The sequence below is a fragment of the Stegodyphus dumicola genome, chromosome 7 (genome assembly GCF_044657685.1).
Source record: "Stegodyphus dumicola isolate Sdum_Otavi_A_Nest chromosome 7, ASM4465768v1".
NCBI classification, from domain to species: domain Eukaryota; kingdom Metazoa; phylum Arthropoda; class Arachnida; order Araneae; family Eresidae; genus Stegodyphus; species Stegodyphus dumicola.
In genome coordinates, this window is record NC_140774.1 from 138490785 (window position 1) to 138518775 (window position 27991).

Sequence of the window (27991 nt, forward strand, 5' to 3'; positions counted from 1 at the left end):
GTTTGGAAGCCTCTGAATTGCTGAAAAATTATCGTGAGAATGTGAAGTTTGTGTTTATTTTGTTTGTGAATATGTGCTCTAAAAGAAGACACCAAAATTTTGGATACATCATTTAAAAATATTGAATGCAACGACACCAAAATTTTGGATACATCATTTAAAAAATATTGAATGCAACGAGTTACAATGTTAATCGTGAATATAGTGTTCGTGAAATTGTGTTCTGTTTTGGTGTTTTATGTGTTGCGGGTAATTAAAAAGTTATATTGTGGTTTGTGCCTCGGTTATAACGTCCTAAGTGCTATATCGTATATCATGCATATTAATGGATTATTGTGTTCATATTGAAAGATTTGTTCTCAGAATTAGATCATATAAAACCAAAAATAACATACAACGGTAAGGTACTTTCCAGTTTTGCTGTAAATGCAATCAGTGCAGAAGCAACAACAATTCAAGCTGTTATGATATGTTCATTATTTTCAAAATACAAAGAAATTATTGGACTGGATTATTGTACTTAATATGATTGCTGAAGATGAATTAGATATATGTAACAGCAAGAAGCAATACATTAAAATTAATAATAATGCACATTCTATACTATGTTGTCTTTTGTATAGTATGCAGAAAAGGTTAATGATTTTAAACAGTGTATGAAATGTATGAACGAAAAAATAGTGTTAAAGAAACATTAGCATTTCTATAAAATATTGTAATCTATAATTAAGTGATATTTAATTGTGTAATATTAAAAAACACTAAATATTTTTTATTGATTGCAAATTGCAGTTTTATTACTTTTCGTTTGGTATCTATTCTTCCAAGCACTGTGTAATTCGCGTTTTTCTTTTTTTTTTTTTTTTAAATATTGCCGTTATATTATTTTTATTAGATTATCTCAATAAATGAATGTTGGAAATTAGGTTTTATTTTTTATTAAATTTAAGTATTTTCTATTTCCGCTATGTATGTTTATTAGTTTATCTCAATAAATGAATGTTGGAAATTAAATTTTATTTTTTATTAAATTTAAGTATATTCTATTTTCTTCGCTTACATTTTATGTGCTTGTGATAACAAATAAATTCATAGTAAATAGAAACAAAAAGTTTCATCGTGTGCTATTTAAAGTACTTAGCTTACTATCATATTCTACATTATTTAAATTATTTCTGTACAGTAACAAAAGTTATTGATTATAAAAAGTGCATGAAATAATCATTATAATCTACCACTATTCTAAAATGTAGAAACTAAAAATAAGTAAATACATTAACATATGATCGAAAGAAATGATGTTAAGAAAATCAGTATTACTAGTAAATACTGCAATCCATAATTATTGCACTTTCAATTGCTTACTATTTAAAAAACACAATTTTTTTTTATTAATTGGAAATTTTAGTTCTGTTACCTTCCTTCTGATATTTATACTTTCAAACACTACTAGTTCATGTTTTTTCTTAAATAGTGCTGTATGTTGTTGTTGTGATGTATGCTGCATGTTGTGATGTATGTTGTTTGTTAGGTTATTATTTCATTTTAGATATGAATATGGGAAATTTGTTTTTGGTTATTAGATAGGTATATTTTTGTATGAAATATTTTGATCACATTTATTAACTGCTTTATACAGTCTTTCAATTGCATATCTTGGAGATATAGAAGTTAATGGTTATATTTTTTGCTATGAAACGCGAATAAATGTATACTTGAGTTCAGGTAAAATACTGATTAAATTACCTTAAGAACCGCCTCCTAATTTATCATGACAGGGGCAATTTTCAATGTCTTTGAGATTTAACAGAAATAAATGTGATAATGCTGTTATAATCAGAAACGCTCTTTTTTTACTCACAGCTTTACTTTTATTTATGTCTGATTGAGTTTTATTTTCTTAAAACCTACCATTATTGTTATATTTTTATAATAACTACTTTCATAATTACTCTCACTTAAGGGAAAAAATGATGAAATCTTAAATAATCGTAACTTAGAATTTAAGTTATTTAAAAAATATAGTTTAAAGTACTGAAAATAATTAAGGCTATTATTAATTATGCATATTTAGTCTAAAAAGAAAAAATTGTGTAATCTTCTGGTTTTCAGGAAATGATAAAATATTTAAACTTTAGAAAAATACAGGGAATACAAAATTTTAAAAAAGAAGAAAAGTACATTAATTATTAAGCTTATTTTTCTCCATAAATCAACATGTAACACAAGGATATAATAACGACATTTTCACAACTGTTGTAAAAAGGTGGAATTTTGCGAACATTTAGGAGTCGTTAAGACGTCGTGATACGATACTTTCACAACTAAAATATCACCTGCGAAAGATGCAATAACGACGTGTATGCGACAAAAATCTCACCTGCAAAACACAATAAAGATGTCTTTGCAACGGTTGTAAAACAGTGGAGTTTCGCGGACATCTGGGCGTCTTAAAGACGACACATTGCAACGTTTTTGCAATGACATCCGCGACGAGTTTGCAACGTCGTAACGACTTTGTTCTGCTACTTGGGTTATGATATTTCATGAATAAAATATTAATAAGTAGTCTTTTTTTAATTTGCTTTTTCTTAAAAAATGTGAAATTTAAAGAAGTGAAAATTAAATAAATATATAATTTTAAAACTATTTAAAGATAACTAATAAGAACTGAGAATAAATGGAAAATAATATAATGTATATAGCAATTAATATCATTAATTATTGAAAAATTAATAATTTTAAAAAGGTTAAATAAATTTCTTGAAATGAAGTGAAAAATTAAATAACAGGTTTTGTTCAATTTTAACTTCTTATACAATCATTTTTTTCCTTTTGAAAATCTTAACTTTCGTATTCCGAAATGCAGAATTAAATAATGCGAAATAAAAATACATGAACTGTGCTTAGCAATTTTTATTTTCCATTTTCTTGCCTTATTCTTCAGATAACAATAGAATGTAACTGTCATTATTATTTTTTTTATTTTCGAAAAAAACATGTAAAAAGCTATAATGATTATAAAATTCTTCTGTATTAATATTTAATAACTTTATATATTCCCATCTCGTTTAAAATCGTGCTTTAAGTGGACATTGATTAACAACCGAAAGCCTCTATCAAACTTTTTATTGGACTAAATAATTAGTGACTCACTGTGTTTCTATTTATTCAAATTTTAATTTCTTAAACTGTTCTTTTGATAAAATTGCTGTCTTTTTATTCTTTTAATTAAAGTAATCCTTTATTCTCTACACCACTTTTCTTAAAAAAATTTTACATTCGTGATTTTGAGACTCATTCTGAACACTGATGTTTTTTTTTAAATTTTTACAAAAGTATATTTTATAAGTATATAATTATAATTTATAATGTACCCGTATATTTTCAAATGCTTATAGATTTATTGTTTTACTTAATAATGTTCACGTCTTAATTTTTCTAAGGAAGAATGTAGTTGCTGTTGTCCTGCATTAAACCATAAAACTATTTAGCGTTATATTTTGTACAGAGATCTTCAATTTTTATTAGATTTCCATATAACTTGTGGCATTCCATAAATTTCTAATATGAATTCATGATCACAAAAATAACGTTTTGCTTTTAATTATGTAAGCTTTTCGTTGAATGTTCATCAACTGTTAAAGATTTTCATATTTCTTTTCATATAACCTTAAATTAACTAAACGTTAATTTTAATAAAATAATGCTGATAGAGTAATAAATTTGGATTGTCGAAATGAGATCCAACATATTTTATGTTTTAACTGAAGATTATATTCATTACGAATTTGCGGGTAATCTTAAAGGGCAATAAATGACCTTGTATAATGTCACAAGTCTTTGTGTTTAGCTTAACCTGCTAATCTTCTTACTTGTCAACTACATTTAGTATATAATGTACCATGTAATGCCAGTAATGTGAAATGTTTAAAAAGGAAAAAAAATACATTGATAAATGAAGATAAAAAATTCACATATAACTGAAATACAGTGTGGAACAACGTATACCTTCAGTGATAGTAACACTTTCGCAAGAATGTTTAAGGTTTTTATGACAAATGATACAAGCTACACATCTTTGACCATGCGCACCATTCGTTGCTCTAGTTTACGGTCCTCGGTTGTGGTCAAACCTAATTAATCAATTTATTGAGATAAACTCCGACTCTTGTTGTTTGTTCATGGAAGAAAAATTGTCCTAAAATCTTGTTATGCAGCATCCCACACCAAACGTTTACTCTCTACCTGTCCCGCTTAAGCTCTCTTGTTACACGACGGGAAAACATTGTTTGGGAAAAAACTTTGAGACACGTGTAACAACACCACAAAAAACAACAGCACTACCTCTTATAGGGTGCTCACAGTAATAGGTGAAAGATGTTCAGGGACTTTATGAATACATTATATGTTAGATTCCGCTAGATTTTGGCACAGAAATCAGTAAAACTCGGAAGAGAATTCATAACTTGATAGGTTCGAAAATATCTGGTAAGCTAAATTTAACAGAGAATAAATTCGGCGAAATTTCAAATTTTTTTTCAAAATTTGCATTTATTAATTTTAAATTCTAATAATTTAACACTAATTTATTTTTTTCTCTAACATATCCCTGCTAAACCACGAACGAAACCTTAACAGTATAGGAAACGACAGATAAATCATCTCAAGTAACATTTTATTCACTAAGTGCATACTAGCATCTCCAGTATAGGATAGTCTTCAATCTTGTTTGCACATATCCTGTATGTTACTGTTGATATAGAACAATAGCTCTTTTTAATATGTCCTGATGACAGACCAAAGCCAATGTGAAAATAGAAACTTACTTGATCAGATTTAGATCTTAATATGCTCATTAATAATCATAAACTGTCTTAGATTACCTTAAATGACTGCATTTATAGTTCTGGAATGTAATGAAATTTCTCTGTAGCGAGTTAGAGCAGCTGTGGACGTTTTCGATTCTGTTGGTATGAAATTAGACTCATTTCTTAGGAAAATGTCCCACATTAATCTTCACCTGTCTCCACAGCTTCTAGAATCACTTTATTAACCTTTCACTAGGTTGATATTATTCCTGTTTCAGTTGTTCTTAATTGCAATTTTTTAAGGAAAGTAATGTAATTCCTTTCTCATACTGTCCATACTATTGTCTCGTAATTGTAACTGTTGAGTTATGCATCGTATATGAACTGGATGAAACTATAGCTCTCTTATCTTAATTGCTGAAGAACTGTTATCCACTTTCATTCATTTTTTTTCCTATCTTGGTGGTTAGAAATTTCGTTATTTTAAAATGACGAAGTATTAAAGATTCGCAAAGGTCTAGATTTTGATGATTTGATTTTGGAATCTCAGAGCTATTGGAAATCCTTAAGCACAGATATACGCAAATGACATCAGCTGCATTCTACCTTTAAGGAAGCTTTATAAATAGAAACCAAAAACTGATAACAAGGACTATTTTGGTTATGCAAACTAACATACAACACTCACATCTTACAAACTCCCTATTTTCTCATCAGTTATCGGTCCTTAAGAGAATTTTAGCAATTATTTTTGCTTTTAATTTTTGTAAACATTTTCTGTAAGACCTGAAACTTTTTCTTGTCAATTTCGACGTCATAAATACACATTGGGCATTTCTTTAGAAAGTACCAAATGAGTTGACTTTAATTTGAACCATACTAAAAATTAGGGAACAAAATCTGTACCCTCAAATTAAATAATTTGTGTTCCATCTTATGAGTCGATTTCACATTGGTCGCATTTACTATTATTTAGAAAAGCTGGTGCCTTTCGACTTCGAAAAATTTGCACTTGCAAATCTTTCTATTACGTCTCTGATAATTTGATAATTCATGTGTACTTTGAATAAAATACTCATTTGCTACAAAATATTTATGAACAGCACCCAATATTTTACCAATAAAATTATTATTTTACTTACCCATTATTTTACTTTCGTATAAGCACAAATTCTTTTATGTAAAATTTGTTATTGAAAAAAATTTATGCTATGTACAGTTATTTTTTTCAGTTTCTTTATCGAAATTTTATTTGTATATAATATCGTTTGTTAAAATTTCATTTATGTGAAGTTCTTTAACGTAATGTAAAGTTACTCTCTGCAACGTTCTTTTATGCAAAATGCCTTTATATAAAGTTATTTTGAGCAAGATATAAATTTCTTATTATACCAAGCAATGCCTCTTTTTCAGGCCACGGAAGATACAGATGATATCTCTCCAGAAAGTCTTCTAGAAAGCATAGAAGCTGCTAGCAGCTACGGTCTCCTCGATTGTAACAATAATAATCGTTACCAAGAAGTGCTCGTGCACCTACCTGTGCACCTTTTTGATTCTCTCGTCCAGAAGGTGGACCTCGTGTCCAGGGTTTTAGAGGGGTATTCTTCACATAATGATCAAAGTAAGCATGGTGTTAAATTATTTTAATTAATAAAAACATAATACAGTTTAGAACAGATGCACTATTCGGTAAATTTAAAATTAAAGTGACTTTCTCAGGTTGTAAGCGATTTATGGTTCGCCTGAATAACAACATTACTATGTTCCAAGTATTGGATATAAAAAATTGTGCGATTATTGTGGCTAACATAGAGTCAAACTCATAGTTACACAGTTTAATTTGCTCTCCATTTTTAATCATCAAAATATTCCTTATAAAACATCAATCTTTCCCGGATTGCGATGATCGAGAAATGTTTGAATGGAGTATGGAAGAGTGCATAGCCAAACCTAAGCAAGGATGTTAACACAAGAGGATAACGACATTGTTGATGCCGGCGAAAATATTAAGCTAGCTAAATAAAACAGAAATGAGCAAAATATAGAGACTTTGCTGCAAGTTACAACTGGTGGAAGTCAACAAATGCACGAAGATCATGAAACTAGCGTTTCTGAGGAAGAGGAGCAAAAGGAATTTTCATCGGATTCCGCAAAAAAGCATTTAGCTGTTATAAAGAAAATTATGTATCAGTTTATACAAAATTATTTAAATTTTCAAAGGCAAGACGAATACTGTAACTGATGCGATGTTCTGTTATCCACAGCTAATTGTTGAACGAAACAGGAAAAGAAACGATACCAGATAACTTCTTCTCAAGCGCACACACAAAAGAAAGGTAAAAAAGGAAGAACCTTCCTCATCACAAACGTAACTTCTAGATCTGATTTTTTTGTTGTTGTTTCCATGAATAAAATTCTCTTTCAAAAATAGTCTATAGTTAAATAATAAGATAGTACTCAACAATAAATGTTACAAAATTTTAAAAAAAACTGATAAATTTTGTAATTCGCCCTTCTGTTTCAATTTTCCCTATTGTTTACGTATTACAATGACCCCGATTAACGCTATTTCCCCGAGCGCTGGAGCTTATCAAAATCCCCATTGCGTTAAGAGGGGTCTTGTTGTATTGCTAAAGAAATCCTCTAGGAAAGTATAATTGAAAAATTTATCAATTCTACAAAGCACATCCTTCTTAAAAAGGTTTGTTTTAATCAAAGGCAAAACTTTCAAAAAAACGCGTTAAAGATATTTTATAAGTTTTCGAAATTTTATAAAAGGAAATTGATTCAAGTAAGACATGATAAGATTAATAAATTATTTTCCAAACATGTTATCTAAGCTATTTTTCATTTTAAATAAGAAAATTAATTATATTTGCAAGTTACATTTTTTCATTAGCATCAAATGCAAGAGAAATTTTCAATACTACTTTTTCTATCTATTTGGTTAAATAAAATGAGAAGCGGGAGGACTAGAAAACAGAAACGGATGCTTCCTGTAGCTTACACATCTCAATTGCTTTTACTTTTTTCAACACCGACAGAAATTAGTAATCATAGAACAAATAGCTTCTAAAGTAAATAAATTCAGTATTTAAAAAAAGTTACTTTGTCTAAAACTTTTTAGATTATTTTTATGTTATTAAATTACTCAGTTTTTATGAAATGTTAACAGTACTAATTTTTAGTCGCTGCTGTAAGCAATTTCTTCCAGGAATTTATTTTTACATCAAATCAATAAACTGCGAGCTCAAGATTTTTATCTCTACTGTGTCAACATGCTATAAAAACTTCTAAGAATAAATTGAATAATCGTTTTGAAGAAAATAAGATATAAAAATTTTGAAAAAATTATGTTTCCTTCAAATCGCTTTTATCGCCTTAGCTACGTATCTATAAATAATTCACTTTTAGTTAAAGTCTTATTTATTATCACCTTCTTTGTATGTTTCGTAATACATTAACAATATTACAAATACAAAAGTTTGATTGGAAAGTAACATTTAATTATGCTATTCATTTAAGTAAAATAAGGAACAAAATGCTTTGAGAAAGAAATTATTTCTATTAAGTCCTAGTCATTATATGAATATAATTCCAAACAATTGTGCAGGTTCCACGCAGTTCTTTTAATGGTGGATTTATAAATCCTGTGATAAAAGGTATTATTTATTTATATGCTTAATAATCATAGTTACAAAAACTAATACAGATTCCTGTGCTATTAAGAAGAATTTCTTAGATTACTCGCTATCCAGAACACTACTGATCATCAAAGTTCTATGTTTTTGAACACTTTGAAATTTCTTAGAAACTTTTTACATACTAATGCATGAAAAGTATTTGATGTTACTAAAAATGTACGACTGAAAACTTAAAGTACATTTGTAACAGAACTTTTATAATAGAACGCCTTCTAGTGGCCGCGAGAACAACTTACAGTCAGTTGCCTCCAGCTGAGATGGGGATAAGTTCTTCATTATTATGTCTTCGTAATTCTAACGTCAGTTTTAACTCTTTTATGTGTTTCGGTTTAGTATATGTTCTATTCTGATGCATATTTTCTGTAACTGTTCCTGTGCTCTGTTAATAAATATTTTCAGAACTAACCAGTTTAAAAGAACGGTTTTACACGCTTGTAATGCAAAGCAATTTGAAAAAAATCTTATGTGGCCAAAAGATGACCTTCCACTAATTGCAAATTTTACCAGTTTGAAAGTTATTACTTAATTACTTACTTACTTATCACCAGTTGAGTTGCTGTATCGCCTGTTATATGATTATCAGCCTTTGTACTCAAGTGGTGAAGCATTCTGTTGTCGCTAGGCCAAGTCACAAATTTCTATGGAATATTAAAATTTGTAGCAGAAATATAAAGTTACTTCGGAAGATGGGTATTTGTGACCTGGGGTTATTAAAGAGATCCTGTCAAGACTTTAACTGAAGTGAATGAGTATTTTAGTTTATGGTTTATGCATTGTGATTCTGAGTTTACAGAGAACATTTACTCTATTATAAGTCAGTGGTAACTTGGATATAAAAAGTTATTCAGATGCATTTTATTGAACAATATCAACTGGATTTGAAAAGTTATTAAATTCCTTTAACTAAACCTTATGAAGAAACAGAATCTGATGTTGCCAGCATATGACCTCTCGCAGCTAATTCAATGTTTCAAATAGTAACCAGCCTCAAGTAAAGTATCTCTTCTAGATGATCGTTTGTAAACAAAATCTAATCTAATGCTCCGATAAACAGAAAAGCCTGTAATACGAAATTTTGGATTATATATTATTAGCTACATTATGCAGGTATAAAAACCAGTTTTTAAATTTATGCCAACATAATCAAGCCTTTAGCCGATTTCTTTTTTTCGTTAAAGTTGTATATTATTGGACAGCTGTGTAGCATATAATTTAACTAGTTTTTAATTGAAGAAAATAAATAATGTAGTTACTTTTTAATTAAATAAATTTAAATGTTAAGTACACATTTAAACTAAATTATTTTAAAGAATACTGTTACGAATTTGGTATTTAAAAAGCTAATGTTAGTTCAATTATAAATTAAATGGTTTTATTTCTCGCGCAGTGCAGCGCGTGACGAATATTAAAAGAAAGCTAAGCCGGAAAAATTAAAAATACAAGAGCGCGTGCGTTAAATAAATAAATATCTCTTTTTGATTTCGAGAAAGTGCTGGAAAATTCTAGCGCGTGATTTTAAAATCTTATAAAAGGAGGAAAACATCTCAGTTTGTAGTAGTTGTTTTAGTTTGTTGTTGTTTAGAAAACTACTGTTGTTGATTGTAGCGAATTCGCGGATTAGCGTTCTTTAGCTGTTTTGAATTACGTTCTATTGGACATTTGAGTAGTTAAAAGATAACTACTGTGAGATATTGTAATACTGCATGATAATTTGAGAAAATTTAAGCATTTTTGTTGTGATAATAATAAATTTTTGTTCATTTTTCATCGGACTTGTGCGTTCATTTCATAACGAACCCGTACGCACGCAACAATTTTTGGTGTCAGAAGTGGGATTTGAATGCCAATAACAAGAGCGATGGAAAAACAATTCAGGCAAATGATGACTGCATTTGCTGCTTTCCAAGAAAAGATGGAAGGAGCCGTCAACTCCGTTAAGGAAGATATAAAAGCTGTACAAGAGAAAATGGATGCTGGTCAAATATCCGTTAAGGAAGAAATGAAATTGGGCCAGGAATGCGTTAAGGAAGAGATGAAATCCCTTAAAGACGAGATGAAAGCAGGTCAGGACGAAATGAAAAGAGAAATTACCTGCGTAATAGAAAATAAATTTGAGGCTATGGAAGGCAGAATAGACGCGGTTGAAACTAAAGTTGGACAAATAGAAGAAAGAGTTTCTTCGGTAAAAGAACAAGTAGAAGAAAGAATTTCTTCTGTAAAAGAACATATAGAAGAGAGAGTTTCTGCCGTCGAACAGCAAATTGATGATAGGGTTTCTGCTGCCGTCGCCAAAGAAGTTGACAGCCTAAAGAAGTGCATAGCGACGGTAGGAAACAATTCTGAAGGTTTTATATTTTTATCGATGCCTGCTCGTTCCGTTCTGAAACTATCTACATATGATGGGAAGACCTCCTGGCAGGTGTATAGGACACAATTTTCTATCGTTGCGCATGCGAATGGATGGGATTCCCAAGCTAAGGCCTGTCATCTCGCCGCTTCTCTGAGAGCAGACGCAGCGGATATCCTGCAGACGCTTCCCGAAAATCAAAGGCTAGATTTCAAAGCTCTATCCGGCGCTTTGGAGCTGCGCTTCGGCGAGAAATGTTTAAAAGACTACAGCAGGCTCCAATTAAAATCTCGTCAACAGAAGCTCACCGAAACGCTTCAGGAGCTCGCCACGGATGTTGAAAGGCTGTCACATCACGCCTTTTCGGAGTGCCCGACAGAAACAAGGGAAATCCTGTCCCTACAATATTTCATCGATGGCATCCGGGACCCTGAAATACAGAAAGCACTGCGAATGGCGGATGTTAAAGATCTGAAAAGCGCTTTAGTGTATGCCATGAAATTTGAGGCAGCCCAACAAGCCACCCGTCGAGACCGCCATCCAGTCAGAGCTGCTCAAGTCCAGGAGCCAGGGGATCACGTCACTGCTCGTCTAGACGATTTAACTAGACAACTGAACGCCTTGAGACAGAATATTGGTGACAAGAAACCGACCGTAAAGTGCTGGAACTGCGGTGCTGAAGGACACATCCGACGAAACTGCAGAACACCCCAGGGCACGGATGCTAAGACCGCTCCTAACAAACAGCAGGGAAACTAATTAGTGGCCATCTCGCGGGGCGGAGGTTGCCAGATCATGAAAAGCCCCAGTTTAAAGCGCTTCAGATTTCTGCAGTGAGAGGCGGCAGTAATGGACTTTTCATAATAGGACATATTAATGGAGTTCCCTGCAATATGACGATAGATACAGGAGCCAACGTTACCATCATCCGAAAAGATTTGGCTCAACAACTGGGAAGCAAACTTATCTGGACGCCGCCCTGCGTTACCCTACAGACTGTGTCCGGTGAGAAGATCAACATCGATGGAAAAGTAAATGCTAACATCACGTTTGGAAGTGCCGCTTACCATCACACGGCATATGTAGCAGAGATCACTGATTCTTGCATACTCGGATTGGACTTTCTAAGCAAATACAATTTTTCCTTGGACTTTAAAAATAACGAATTGCATTCTACATCTGAGGACATAGCGTTATTTGGAGTCAATGATGAAGTTAAATCTGTCCATAAAATCATAGCACAAGACAATATCACAATACCGGCAAGAACAGAAATTTTACTTCCTGGATCCATAGCCGAAAACAGAAATTTCCGCTACGGCATCATAGAATATCCCAATAACTGTAATAGCCCAAAAGGAGTACTAGTAGCCTCAACACTCGTCGACCTATCCAGAACGGTTATCCCGGTGAGAGTCGCCAATGTAACTGAGAAGGGGAGAATTATTAAGAAAGGTGAAGTGGTTGCAGCATGTACTCCAGTAACAACGCTTTTACTGGAATAATGCAAAGGATGACGTGCAAAAGTGGTGCCGATCTTGCGATGCCTGTGCAGGTAGGAAAGGACCTAAGAGACGCAGCCGAGGCAAGCTGCAACGTTACAACGTAGGGGCGCCTTTTGAACGAATCGCCTTTGACATCCTGGGACCTCTGCCACGAACTGCTGATGGCAACAAATACATACTCGTTGTCGTTGATTACTTCACCAAGTGGCCTGAAGCTTATCCTATTCCTGATCAAGAGGCTGTCACAGTAGCTGAGGTAATGATACAGCACTGGATTTCCAGGTTCGGAGTGCCTCTTCAGTTACATTCCGATCAGGGAAGGAATTTTACCTCGGTAGTAATCAAAGAACTATGCAAACTACTCGGCATTGACAAGAACCAAACGACGCCATTACATCCCCAGTCGGACGGCATGGTAGAGAGGTTCAATCGAACCATCCTTAATAACCTCTCATTAGTGGTTTCCAGAAACCAGCAGGACTGGGACAAGAAATTATCGCTGTTTTTACTGGCTTACCGCAGTGCTGTCCACGAGACTACCGGCTATTCTCCATCACAGATGCTATTCGGTCGTGACCTTCGTCTGCCTTGTGATCTATTGTTTGGCCGCCCTCCAGATGCTCCTTCATCGTCTGAGGAATATATTCAAGATCTCCAGGCCCGGTTTGAAGTGATGCACAACTTTGCACGAGAGCGAGTCAACTTGGCGACGGAGAAGATGAAGACCCGCTACGACACAAGAGCTACTGAACATCAGTTCCACGAAGGAGACAAGGTGTGGTTGTGGAATCCGACTCGACGGAAAGGACTTTGTCCGAAATTATAGTCACCTTGGGATGGCCCGTATACAGTCCTAAAAAGGCTGAATGACGTCGTGGTTCGGATTCGTAAGTCTTCGAACTCTAAACCTAAAGTCGTTCATTACGACAGGTTAGCTCATTACTATGGCCATAGTACGTAATGTAAATAATTGTAAATAGTATCAGACCATGGTCCTTTTTGTTTATAAATGTGTATTTGATTTGATTTGTATTTAGTATTTGATTTGCATTCAGTATTTGATTTGTATTTAGTATTTGATTTGTATTTAGTATTTGTTTTGTATTTAGTATTTGATAGCATTTGATTTGTTTAAGTTAGTTATTGCATTTATTGTTTATATTGTTTGATATTGTAATGTAATGTTTATGCCTCAGTTGCATTTATGCCACAGTTGTAAGTTTAGCTTCCTGTCCAGGGATTGTACTGCCCGGGACGTGCAGTCCTTGGGAAGGGGGCAGTGTTACGAATTTGGTATTTAAAAAGCTAATGTTAGTTCAATTATAAATTAAATGTTTTTATTTCTCGCGCAGTGCAGCGCGTGACGAATATTAAAAGAAAGCTAAGCCGGAAAAATTAAAAATACAAGAGCGCGTGCGTTAAATAAATAAATATCTCTTTTTGATTTCGAGAAAGTGCTGGAAAATTCTAGCGCGTGATTTTAAAATCTTATAAAAGGAGGAAAACATCTCAGTTTGTAGTAGTTGTTTTAGTTTGTTGTTGTTTAGAAAACTACTGTTGTTGATTGTAGCGAGTTCGCAGATTAGCGTTCTTTAGCTGTTTTGAATTACGTTCTATTGGACATTTGAGTAGTTAAAAGATAACTACTGTGAGATATTGTAATACTGCATGATAATTTGAGAAAATTTAAGCATTTTTGTTGTGATAATAATAAATTTATGTTCATTTTTCATCGGACTTGTGCATTCATTTCATAACGAACCCGTACGCACGCAACAATACTATAATTTAATCTTTTTCTATATTATTTCTATAGTATCAAGAAATCTAAATTTATTTATGTTTATCTTCAAGTATATCCCCAAGATATTTAGGTATCAGTATTGAATGCTCGTTCAACTGCAATAATATGATATGGTGTGATAAACAATAATATGTTATGGTTTATATATGCTATAATTGCTGCAAAACTATTATGGGTTTCTAGTAAAGCGCCACTTCCGGTTGTACGTTAAAACTTGTCATAGCTTCAATTACCACTTTCAATAGTCCAGTTTTACCCAAAATTCAATCAATTCTTTGTATGAATGCTGAAAGCTTAAAAACATAAATTTTGGAAAGATTTATATTATCTTTGTGGACCAAAAATCAGCACATACATGAGCACAGATAGAGATACATCATTGGGTGTGGGGACCCTAATTTGTATTCTTCACTGAAACCTCACTATAAAAGTTTTCCACCGCAAACATTACCTACCTTACATTTAAGTTGCGTACAGCTTATACCTATAAGTACAGTCCTCCTATATATGTATACAGATTGTGGGAGAGAAAAAGCTGTTAGAGAGGATAGTTTCAGCTATATAGGAGGATAGATTTAGCTTTATGTATAAAAAAAAAAGAAAAATTTTCCAGATATTATAAAAAACTTAATTTTAATCTTACAAAGAATAAAAAGGAAAATGAAACACAAATATTTGCAATATAAATGTGTTAAAACACGTTTAGGAAATTCGATAGGTAGCGGAAAATGCTTTGTTTAATTGGTAAAAATATTTCAAAGAGGTAGGTCTTAACAGTCATAAGAAGATATTGTAAATAATTATAAATCAGCTAAACATTATTATCATAAAAAGAAAAAGAAAATACAAGTTTACTAAATGCATTTATGGCAGATCTGATGGACCTATAGAAAATATTCATGAATACTACTGATTAATCATAAGAAAAAGAGTATTTATAAATTTTATAATAAAAGCATCCATAATTATGTAATTTATAATTATAATAAATTACTAATTTGAATTATATTACTAATAGCACAATACATTATGTTGTTAACTTTTATTATTTTCAATCACTGCACATTTACAAAGAGTAAATAATTATCACGAAGAATAAAATATACAACATTGCGAAGAGAAAACAAATGTGTGTTATTACACAAAATAGAAATAGCACACTGTTTCGAAGGATTCAAAATGAAAGATACAAATGCTATTAAAATATTTACGTAGAATTTGATGAGCAGATATCAAAGAAAGGGTTTTCCTTTCCTCGAAACTCCTGATAAGCCTCATCGCCACTTCGAATGCCATATAAAGCAGTCAAAAGAAAACAATAATTTTTTTTAATTATATGCTTAACCAGGGCAGGTATCCATTAAAAAAAGCATTTTGTAAATTGTTTTATGCATTAATATCAAAAAGTTATTTTCAATCAATATTTCAGATTATTTAGCCTTTAATAATATTTGGCTCACCAGCAGCAAAATAATTGGGGATCGCTGAATACTCTCAGTTTGTCACAGTTTCAATTCACGGCTGATTAAATGGGATTTTTCGAGTTTTAGCTTGGTTTAGTGTGAAAATGAGCCAATTTTCTGTTCCCAGTTTTCACTGAAGTCACCCGTCCTAAGGAAGATAGCCCTAGCACGCCTTGACATTATCAGCTAGCTAATTAAATCTTAAGAATTTTCAAAAACACATTCTGAAATTGCACTCCCTTTCCATTATAAGGTATAACCAATATTTAACGTGATTGTGCAGGGCCTTACTTATGCGAAAAAGCAGTCTAATAAAACTTTTATCTCAGGAGGTATTGACATTGATTAATGAGTAGGAAGTGGTGTACTGTTTACCGTAGGAATAAAAACAAGGAAAAGAGACAAATACTTTTCGGTAAAAATTAGCCTCACCACTCATTTACGAACCGGTCTTCTGATTCATTAAGTTCCTTAAAAGAGGTATTTGTATATATTAAAAAATTAGGATAAAATTATTTTGAATTCTTTTAGCATTTTTTCGAATACACTTTCCTTTAACCTTTTATAAATTTGCTTTTAATAAAATAGCTTTGAAACATATTTATCCTAAAGACCTGTGTTAGTCCGAATATAAGGTAGTCACACATATAATGTTTTTATTATGTAAAGGATATTACGAGAAACGTAAATACATTTCTATATATTATGACAACTTATCTCAAGACAGAGCTAAGTAGATGAGCATTTAAGCTTAAAAACTAAAAATTGGCGAATGACAAATTATTTTAATGTATTTTATAAATCTCACATGAGCATATTTTAAAATGAACTTATGGCTTTACCGAAAATAATATAGTCTTATTCTCAAAATTAAACTTTTAATTGAAAAGTCTTGCTGTAACTGATAATCAGAGCCCGGATTTTGATCACCTAAAAATTCGCTGAAAAAGGCACTAAAAAGAAACAAATTACGTTTAAAAAGTAAGGAACGTCCACCCAAAATAAAAATAATAGCACAAAAATGGTACAATCGACAAGCATTGATAATCGTATTAAAATTCAAACAATTACATATGCATGACACTTGAATTTTGTTTTTTTCACACGAATGGTGCTGTCGCCGAAAGTTCTTTTTGCATTCATGGTGTTCCTAATATGACAGTCTCTTTTCAAAAATGATAAAAAATCCATGTTATTTGCCAACATACCGCTAACGGTCTATACCACATAAGCAAAAAAAATTATTTTATGGAGGTAGAAAATCGTTTCCTATGGAAAGGAACGGCACTAAATGTCTTAAAGAGCAATGAAATGTCGGTACGGAAAAATTTTTTAAAGTAACTTTCCTAGCTTGTGTAAAAGAGCTGTTGTGATAGATAGGACTAACAGATTGCATAATCAGTTTTCTGTGGTTAGGAAATGCCTGCCTAATAAAAATAAGTTCATTGGAAATTGAGACAGTTTTATTTAAAGGGTGCCTTTATTTTTCAGTTTCATTAATAGAAAATGCTTGAAAATGCTTTTAAATGCCCAAAACATGCCCTAAAAAGGCCTTCAAAATACTCTAAAAACTTTTATAATGCTTTAAAAGAAAAAAATATTTAAAAAAACACCGGAAATCAAATTCCGGACGTTGCTGAAACCTATGTTGAGCTGGATGTCAAAAGCTCTGGTTCTCTCTCCTTTTTGAAGGATTTTAGTATATTTAATAATTTTTAGTATTTTTTTAATTTAATGTATTTAATAATTTTTAAGATTTTTAATTAATGTATTAAATAATTTTTAAATAGCTGTATTAGGAATAATTTGAAATCCAACTGAAAATTAAGAGAACTGAAGTAGAGTGAAACCTTGGTTCACGAATTACATTCTTTGCTAAAGACCGTATTGTTTTCGTTTTGCGATTTTGCCTTGAATCACTATAAATGTCCGTTTCACTATTTAAACTGTTCAAATGTTAGAGTCTTGCATTATATTTGAAGCAATTAAATAATGAAAAATCTGCATAGATGCATGTATATTTCTCGCATTGTGATAAAATAACGGTACCTAGAGCCATATAATTTTGAATGACGTAATCCTACTGCTAATATGGGCATGTGGGAAGCCCAAATTTGAAATTTGGAATTTGTTGTATAATAGATTTCCTATTTTGTAAAACTTTAACCAATTTTTGAGTAACGATTTGAAAGCGAGCAATGGCAACAATCTACGGGGGGATTTTTATCTCCAGCGCGCGGAACTGTGTATCGGAAATTCTAAAAATAGGCTCATTTTAAAATTCATTTAATTTTAATTCTGCGACATTGCTATTGAACTGAAATTTATGGTTTAAGTGCGAAAAACATGATATTTAATAAATAAAGGTAACACAAAATCGTTAAAAAAAACACCCCTTTGGACGTAATTTAAAATCTGAAACTATTCAGTTTTTTTTTTTTTTTTTTTTTTTTTTTTTTTTTAATTTTTGTAGTTTTATTGTACTCAACATGTACGGACAACTTGTTTGACGAATAAAAACACGTGTTTAATTTAGCAAACAGACATACGTAAACAATCAAGATGGTGATCAATCAGTATTGCTATTGAAGTTAAGATTAAAATAGTCTAATTTATCCCCGTTAATCTAGTTTTTTCATTCTTATTTAAACAATACACGAATGTAATTATATGATGCAAAATTTATTTGCTCAATTCATTTACAGTTCCCTGTTTCTTGAATTCTCTTCACAAACGAAATAAAACTGAGTTTGTAAATTTGTTTCTTATTCATTCTAATTAAAATGCAGATTAGTTTCTTGATTAAAAATGTGTTTGTTTTCTCGCTTCTTTGAAATTTTAAACGTAATGAGAATTACCTTGAACATCAGTTTTAACAAATGGATTCAAATTAGACTGATTAGTAATAAACTGATTATAGAATTAGACAAGAAAATGATTTTTGTCAAATTTTAATTTGTTCCCCATTTTTTCTAATTAATTATGATAATAATAATTATTTTCGAGTTATTTATGATGTTTATTTTCCGAATAGTTTTATTACATAAACATATTTCAGTGATTCTTCTGTGTCTTGTGACGCCGATTTCAATTAAGAAATCTATGATTTCATAATTGAATTGCTAGATTTACTGAATTTCTAGATTTTACACTTTAATTACTTTTAAGACAGCTTCTTATACACGGTATCGTTCTGTGACATACGTAAGTTTATTTGTACTATTTAACCCCAGCGTACACTGTGCCCTGTTCGTTAACTTAATTTTCTAAGTGCCAGCTGAAATATTTACTTCACGGTTAAAAATGAAACGAAAAATACATTAAGGTTTAGCTTGTCTGAAATTTGATTCCTACAAGTTGAAAGGAGAGATGTAGCCCATTTTAGGTTTTAACCCAAGGGGCGTTAACCCAGAAGAGCTACTAATTTCGTTTTGGCACTTTGCGTTGGTTCGATATGAATATTGGTTCACTTTTCAAATTGTTGCCACCAAGTATTAGAGCACTGTGTTATATTTAAAGAAATTAAATAATGAAAAATCTGCGCAAATGTATGTATGTTTCTAGCATTGTGGTAAAACTACAGTATCTAGAGCCATTCAATTTTGAATAATGTAATCTTCCACTGAATATGGACATCTGGAAGCTCGAATATGGAATTTGAAATTTGTTTTATTATCGATTTCATATTTTGTAAACCTTTAATGAATTTTTGATTAACAAACTCAACGATTTCAAAGCGAGCAATGGCAACACCGTATGAAAAAAAAAATTATCTCCAGCGCGCGAGACTGTGTATCGGAAATTCTAAAGATGTGATATTGCTGTTGAATTGAATTTTATGATTTAAGGGCGAATAACATATTTAATACATAAATGTAGCATACAAAATGTTAAAAAGATGCCCCGTTTTGCGTAATATAAAATTTAATAGCTTTCAGATTTTATTTTTTTTTTTTTCCAAACACAAAAACCTAAACATTTCACGATTTTTCGAATCTTTTACGTAAGAATAAAAATAATGAAGGATGTTACTAGCATTAAAAGTTTTAAATTAATGCAAAATCTGCATTAATGCATTTTCTTTTAATGCTAAATTAATGCATTTTCTTTTAATTAAAAATAATTAATAAAACTGTTCTTAGAAATTGAATAAATAGATTAAAAACTGAATAAAATTTTGTAAATGAAATAGTTTAGTAAAATTCTTAAATCTCATGTCCATTTTGTCAAAGTTGTTTAGCAAAAAACATTCGAGCAATTATTTGCAGAATGAGAAATATCTAGAATCTTTTTTAAATCAAAGGAAGTATACAGAATTATTTTGAGAATTCATAACGATAAATGTTAAACATGGAGCACTGAATTTTCTCCAGAGAATTAAGTGTATTGCACTTGAGGGAGCACGAGCTATGCTAGTAATTCAGGTCCACTCTAATCGTAAAAAATCGCGTTTTTTACTATAAGTGCGCTTTAACAGGACGTTAATGAAGTTAATCTTATATTTTTAATTGAGTTAATGTTACACTTCGTACTTTATCATTTGAAATATCTACCTGAAGCTTATTTTTAGGTTAGCATTCGAAAGAATCGAATGACGAAAAAGGCGCAAATGCTCTAGTTTTCTAATCTAAAATCTTTTGCAAGATTCGTGGAATTCGAGATTTTACATGTCCCATCCTAAATTTAAAAGACTTCATGAAGTTATAAGGTATTTCTCCATCCTTCTCAGCATGCCTTCGTAGTGTAGTGGTCAGCACGGTGGGGGCGTATTCCAGAGATCCGTGGTTCGATTCCCGGCCAGGGCGTTGCTCATTCTTCACATCGTCTGGTTTCAAAAAATACCTAACGTCTCTACAAAATTAGCATTAGAAAGGAATACTGGTTTAACAAATTTTTTAATGCTATAGATATAAATATTATAGAGAGTGCTGCATGCATATTTAATTGTTTGCAAGAAACTAACGCTTCAATCATGAATGTTTTTTGTACTAGCATCCCTTCCCTCCCCATGTTTTTTATTTTTGAAGAATTATTTATGTGTGAGGCTTTTAAAAAACTTTGATTTTAAGATAATGAATTAGGGATCTTCCATTGGACAGGTACTAGCTTCCTGGGTGCTCTGCGATACTAGACTTAACAAACAAATGAAAATTAAATTAAAAAATTTAATCCTTATAATATGAATGGAGTTCTTAATTGCATCGAAACTATTCAGTTTTCTAAAAATGTGTTCTTAAATTAGAGTGCAGAAAATCTAATTTCAGGAGCCGGCACAATTAAATTCGAAGACACTAACGCTTTTGAATGGTATATATAAAAATGCCTATAAATTTTACTACTGTCACATAATTCCATATGAATTACACACTCGCTATCCAGACCGGAAAGTGGTTAGTGACTCTGACTGCCCTACTGAAGAGCCCGGGTTCGAATCGTGATGCAAGTCATAGATGTAAATTGTCTGTCCCTTCATAGAACCGTAATGTTAAACGCCTATTAGGTTCACCATAATAAAAATGACCCCCATTTCTGGTATTAATACTGGGGAAAGCTTAAAATAGCTAGTAACCGCCATAACAAAAAGCATATATACACTGCCATACCCCAACATACTCTCTTATTATTATCTCAAAAGGGATATTAGTCGGTTTACCCTAAATCCCGTCTCACTTTTCAAATTTTTACCAACAAATATTATCGCCTTGTATTATAGTTAAATGAATTAAATAATGAGGAATACGCATGAATATATGTATGTTTCTCGAACTGTGGAAAACAACAATACCTAGAGCCATCAAATTTTGAATAACGCAGTCTTGCGCACCTGGATGCCGGAGTTTGAAATTAGTTTTATTATCTAGTTCATGCTTCATTAAACTTTAACAAATTTTTGATGAACAAACTCAACGATTTCAAAGCGAGCAATGGAAATACTGTAACGAGATTGTCTATTGGAAATTGTGAAGATACGATCTTTTTAAATATTTCGTGATTTTCCTGTTGAATCGAATTTTATGTGGCGTAATCGCCAAGAAGATGATATTTAATAAATAAAATAAATGCAAAAAAAGTTAATAATAAAAAGCCAAACAAGAGTTTTGTATGCCACCTCCGTAAGAAAACTGAACATTGATATGATGAACTTAGACTTAAAACAAAAAACAGAAAAATATATGTCAATACTTAACTCTACATCCGGAAATCTAAATGTATATTGCTGCTAAATTTTATGTAGGTCTGCGGTTGAATTATATATGGCGCAAATGCAAAAAAAAAAAAAAACATGCTTAATAATAAAGCTAAAAAGGCAAAAGAAATGGATTAGCAGGAGTGAATATAACAGCAGATTGGTAGATTTCGACCTTGAAAAATTCTAAAAATATGCTGTTTTTAAATACATTTAGCCCAAAGGGACATGAGTCCAAATGCTGTCGAAGCGTGCTTGTGTGCGTGAATTGGGGGAAAAAATAACCCTTTGAGCGTAATAGAAAATCTGGAAACTTTCAGATGTTTTATTTTTTTTTTATTTTTTTTATTATTTTTCTCAAATTATACTTAATTTGAAAAGCTATAAAACGCGATTTATGAAAGATTCTAATATTTTGTAAGACATATGAAATTTTTGCAGTTATTATCAAAATATTATGCATTAAAGATTTGCACTGAGTTTAAGATAACTATAAGAAAGCATAAAACTAAAACATTATTTAAAAGAACACAAATTTTATATACTTAAATTTAAGAAAATATATGACTAGGGAAAGAAATCAGGATAGTAATGGTTTTTGTCAGCTTTGTTAAATACTTCTGATATTTCAAAAGAACTTGACAAAGATTAAAAAAACTTTTTTTAAATGTTCCAAAAGCATACCCATACTATGTCAGATTTCCATTAAATCAGCAAAACCAGCGGATTTAAAAAACAACAAATATATTTACCTGTTAAATAAAATTTAAAGAAAAGAAGTCAAAAGATTCGTAAGAAAAGGCTTTTAAATGCTATTAGAAGCACAAGGCAGGAATTAAGAACATTAATTCAAGTTTGATGATAAAAAAAGGCTCAAAGGATATCTAATTTACCAACTAAAGAAGCTTTTTGGATGGTATCAGCAATCAATAGAGGTCGAGGATCATTAATCATGAGATTTGTGTTCTTCAGTGCTATTTTTAAAGCTCTACTCATTAGGCAGTTGTGCGTTAAACTTCGCTATGCAAACTTGGTCTTGCATTGACTCCTTTCAAAGGAGATTGACTCCTTTTGACTCTTTTCACGCATTGTGATAAAACGACGGTACCTAGAGCCATCGAATTTTGAATAACGTAATTCTCCACCGAATATAGGCATCTGTCAGCTCTAATTTGGAATTTGCTTTATTATCGATTTCATATTTTGTCAGACAATAAAGTATCTTTGATTAATAAACCCAACGATTTCAAAGCGAGGAATGATAACACTCTACGAGGGGGGGAGGGGAATTATCTCCGGGGAGGGGAATTATCTCCAGCGCGCGAGACTGTGTATCGGAAATTCTAAGGATATGCTCATTTTAAAATTATTTTGCGATATTGCTGTTGAATTGAATTTTATGGTTTAAGTGCGGAGAACATGATATTTAATAAATAAAGGTAGCCCACAAAACGTTAAAGAAACTCTTTGGGCGTAATGTAAAATCTGAAGTTTTTCAAATTTTTCTTTACTTTTTTTTTTTTTTTTTTTTTTGTATTATTATCATTTTTTTTAATTTTAAAAATGTAAATGGATTTTTTCAGAAACAAAATCACAGATTCTAATTGTGCAAAAGTTAGATTTTAACTAATCCGCTTGATGCATTGATGAACGTTTTTTCAATTATATGTTTTAAAAGTGCTTACTTTAATTCTTTGCTCAAAATTATTTAACCTGGTTCTTATTTTGTATTGCATATTTGCGTTCTTTGTTATTTTTTTATCGTGTTTCCTAGCATTTTTGCATTTTAATTTCTTATATTGCACTTAACTGCATAAAAAAACTGATATATGTAAAAAACCATATTATCGATTTCTAAAATATATTAAATAATTTTAGTTCACTTTTTTCCTTGTGTTTTATCAACGTATCGGGTACTGGGAGTGAAATCGCCTTTGCAGGTGAAGGAAAAATATTATTAAATATCTTTTGTAAATTAATCAACGTTTTAAAATTTTCTTTTTAATTTCTGCTAGTACATATGCAAAATAACAAAAGATAAGTTAAAAATTGTTTAAGTTCGGAATTTAAAGACGCGCATTTTGAATTAAATAAATTTAATAACATTAAACTTTTGAAATTATATTATGTTGTGACTTACCTGCATTTAATCTGAGATGAATATTTTAGAATTAAAAGGAAGAAAAGGCAGCAAAACTACAAAAATACGAAATTAACAGAAAGTTAATTTGCTGAAATATAATGAAGTTGTAAAACCAAAACTGAATAAGAGAACACGAGAAACTAAATAAAATTGAAGAAATGACCCTCTGTTGTTATTTAAGCCTATTTTCCCATTCACTTGCTATTTATTCTTTGGGATTTCTTTCCTTACTATATAATACAACATTGTACCAAAAAACAATTAATTATCAGTTTTATTATTAATTTGTTTTATAATGAATGTGATCTTGATTTTGCCAATCAGTTGTCGGTGCATATTCGGCTACTAGCCTCTTGATCATCACAGACATGTTTTCATCAACCGCCAGAGCGTTAATATCGATTCTGTTGAGAACTCCTGGACGCTATTCAGCATTTTTTACGGATTGAAGTTTTATGAATACTTTGATAACTTTACGAATCTTATTAATGGAAGTCAAGAAATTATCAGTTTTTCTCAAAATATAAATGCATAAAGCCTTTCAAGCACTGTTTCTCAACCTTTAATGCCTCATACACCTCATTTACCATTGCTAGACGTTCACTCTTCTCCCCTTCTTTCCAAAACTCGAAAAATACATGTACATTTATTTATACTTAGATTACTTTAATGAGTTTTATAAATTAAGCAAGAATAGGAATGCTAAATAATAAAAAGAATAAAAGTAGTTCCTTATATTCAGAAACTAAGACTAAAATTTTAAGAGGTAAATTGAAAGCTGACTGCATCCCCCATCCCTGAAAGTATAAAATTTCCTCCCCATGGGCGGGGATTCCCTCTGGTTGAGGACGCATATTCTAAAGTTAACACCGGAGTTTAACATTTAATATTCTTACGTTCTTTTTTTCTGACACCAGGTGTTACGTTATTTTCTTCCTTCACGTTCGTACGGGGTTCTTATGGATTTGGAGTGAATAATGACGACACTACTTGATGAAGTATCGAAACACAATTTATTTAGCCAATACTTTTCAGGACAGCTCCAAAGTCACTTTTTACAGTCGTCGGACTGTCATAAACACGCTGACACGCTCAGTGACACAGCCTTCACACTATCAGGCAATAACGGTGGAGAGAGCTTCACTGCAAAGCTCTTATAGTGCTCCTGACTCTGCTCGGTCGTTCTCGGAACTCCACGTACTCTCGAGACTCTTCACGCTAAAACTTGCGATGCATTCGACGACACACAGAGCACGGCTCCCGACTCTTCGGTTCAGCCGTTTCCGGAGCTCAACACTCTCTCTCGACGATGCACTAACCGTGATACAAATAAGAGACACCTTCGGTAAACTCGACGACCCACTCGGCACTCGCTGCCCCGCTGTCAACTCAATCGACTCCGCAGCAATTGACTCGCTAGACAAGACGCCAACTCGATACTGATTGCGGACCAGCAGGGTTTATATAGCTTTCGGCTTGTGTTGGAGAACATTCTGGGCTAGACCGGTAAGATTTCGCTCCAGAAGGTTCTCCATCCGTCCATCGTACATCGTCAATTTTATCGTCAAATGGGCGATTTGTCGCCAAATGTGGCAACCCTGTCGTCCCTTGCCATTTTATGGCAACCCTAAAACTGCTTTGCGAGGAAGCCATCTTATCGCGCCTGTACATTTTGTAACAATATATTTCAATTTTAAGGTTAAGCCTGCAGTGATTCTTAAACACGTCTTGGTATAGAAAATAATTATGTGAAATTATTGTAACAGAGACAATAAAAGTAATTCATGTACTGACAAAAGCGTTAGTATATTGCTAAACAAAATACCAATACAGGGCTTGAAAAGTATTCTGTGTCTGTTTTGAGAAATAAAAATGTTAAATTTTATTACTGTTGAATATACACGGCGTGAACAAATATCATCATCTTTATTTTTCGAAACTGTTAAACAGTTTAAAAAAATGCTTCATTTTATTACTTTTGAATATACACGGCATCAACAAAAGTTCTCATCGATCATTATTTTTGAAACTGTTGGTCATAGACATAGGTATATTTCCAGTTACAATATTATCTTAAATGACATCAATTTTCATGTTTGAGCACATTTTAATCATTTTTGCATAAAAACGAATAAATAGAATTTGTAAAATAGATAAAAAACCGACTCGAGTCTGACAAAAATTGGCCAAGATATTTTATATTAAAGTTGTAAATCATATTCAGATGCCGTATACAAATTAAAAAGCGAAATTCTTGCATTTTCTCGTAACTAAAAATAAAGTATCGGTTTAGAAAAAGACTTCTCATGTTAATTATCTGTTATTCTGATTGTCTGATTATCTTGTTTCTGATAATTCGGATTTTGGTTTCCAGATTGCATGGATCAATAGTTTTCACAACGATTTGTGCAGAAATACATCGCTTAATCAAGCGAAGGACTTTTTTTCGAAAAGGAGATCTTATTCACAGAATTTTGTAAAATCCGTATTCTAGAAAACACTAGCAGGTGTAGTAGTGATACATAGCCAACTCGTAACATTATTTGCATAAATTAAAAAACAAAAAATAATTTTAGTTTAATGATTTTTTGTATGATTACCTGTCTAAAAATATAAAATTTTATGAGAATACTAATAACTTACTTTAAGCGTTTGAAAACTTAAAAATTATTTGTGTGGAATTTCTTTAATATATTTTTTATCGCTAAATCACAAAAGAATATCATTAAAGTACATTTAAAGAGAAAATGAACATCGAATTATTCTAATTTATTTTAGAACCTACCCCTAGAGGCAAGTTTAAAATGACGTCAAAAATTCTGAAGTTAAATATTTCTGTCAATTTTCTCTGTATGGGGATCTAACTTCTTGTTTTCCATTTTCATAATGTGTAAAACGTTTCCTATTTATACATATAACATGAGTCCGCCATTAAAAACATTTTCGTATTAAGTATATCTATATTATTAACAATCAAAAAATAATGTTCAGGTAAGGATCTTTCTGGACATAGTGTATAGTAAATACTACAGTGTATATTAAATGTTATGTTATACCAAGTATTGATGCAACATATATGTGCAGATACCTTTTCATACGGTCTACGAGATCTGGGTTTTGAAATGGTCATCAGATCCTTACGAAAACCGTATACTATTAGAAAAATTTAAAAAGAACTTAAACCTCATATGGTAAAATTTGACCGAGTAAATTAATTTAAAAATTTTGATAATATATTAAAATTCTTCCGTCTTCTTGAGGTAACAATTTTATTCCTCAGATTGTATTACTTCTAATAAATAACGTTTTATCTTTTAATATTCTTGTTTATTGATGAAAAAAAGGTATATAAAACAATATCAATCCGTATTCGTCTCGTTAACTTATCTTCTAATACGTATTTTTGGCTTTAGCTAAGAGTTCATTATTAAAGTGAATTTTAACTATTGTAGTGAATATTAGTTGTTGTTATTTGTCCATAATTGTTATTTTATAAAAGAACACTTTAAGGATACTTAACTTCCTCTGAAAAATACTTTTTATTTATCTTTAGCATTTATGTAAGGTATTTATTATTGTAAATTTATTTACAGAAATGTTGGAAACTGTCATCGAGGAGACAGTTCAATCCGAGGACTACACACCATCCGGCCGGCTGCTTTGGTTGGGTAACGGCACACTTCAGCAGCCGGACTTTTATGTGCAGGTTAAAAACAACATCGAGAAGAAAACTACCCTTCTGACCAAGGTTTACAACTTCGTACTCGGGGACCAGGTCCAATGGAAAATTTCTGCTATGGACCATCCAGAGATCCTGAACAGTAGCTGCAGGTCGAATTGGACTAGCCCTTACTTTTATTGTGAGGAGAAAAAGTGGCTTATATCCTATACGAAAATGGTAGTTAGTGGTATGAAGGAAAAGAATCAGTATGGTGAAAGGTGTGTATGAATAATATTTAATTACAAAACTTTTGATTTTTGCATGACATTATTATTGTAGGCCTTCTTAGTCAAATGCCCTCGTGGT

At 31.5% G+C, this 27991-nt stretch overlaps 1 protein-coding gene across 1 annotated transcript in view; it reads left to right on the forward strand.

Annotated features, from left to right (window-relative positions):
• LOC118188104 (putative G protein-coupled receptor CG31760) overlaps window positions 1-27991 on the forward strand; it is a 367683-nt gene that overhangs the window by 230998 nt on the left and 108694 nt on the right. The window contains exons 3-4 of the mRNA XM_085820854.1: window positions 6225-6432; window positions 27558-27903. Of these exons, the coding sequence (XP_085676980.1) occupies window positions 6225-6432; window positions 27558-27903 (554 nt within the window). The remainder of the gene's footprint in view (window positions 1-6224; window positions 6433-27557; window positions 27904-27991) is intronic.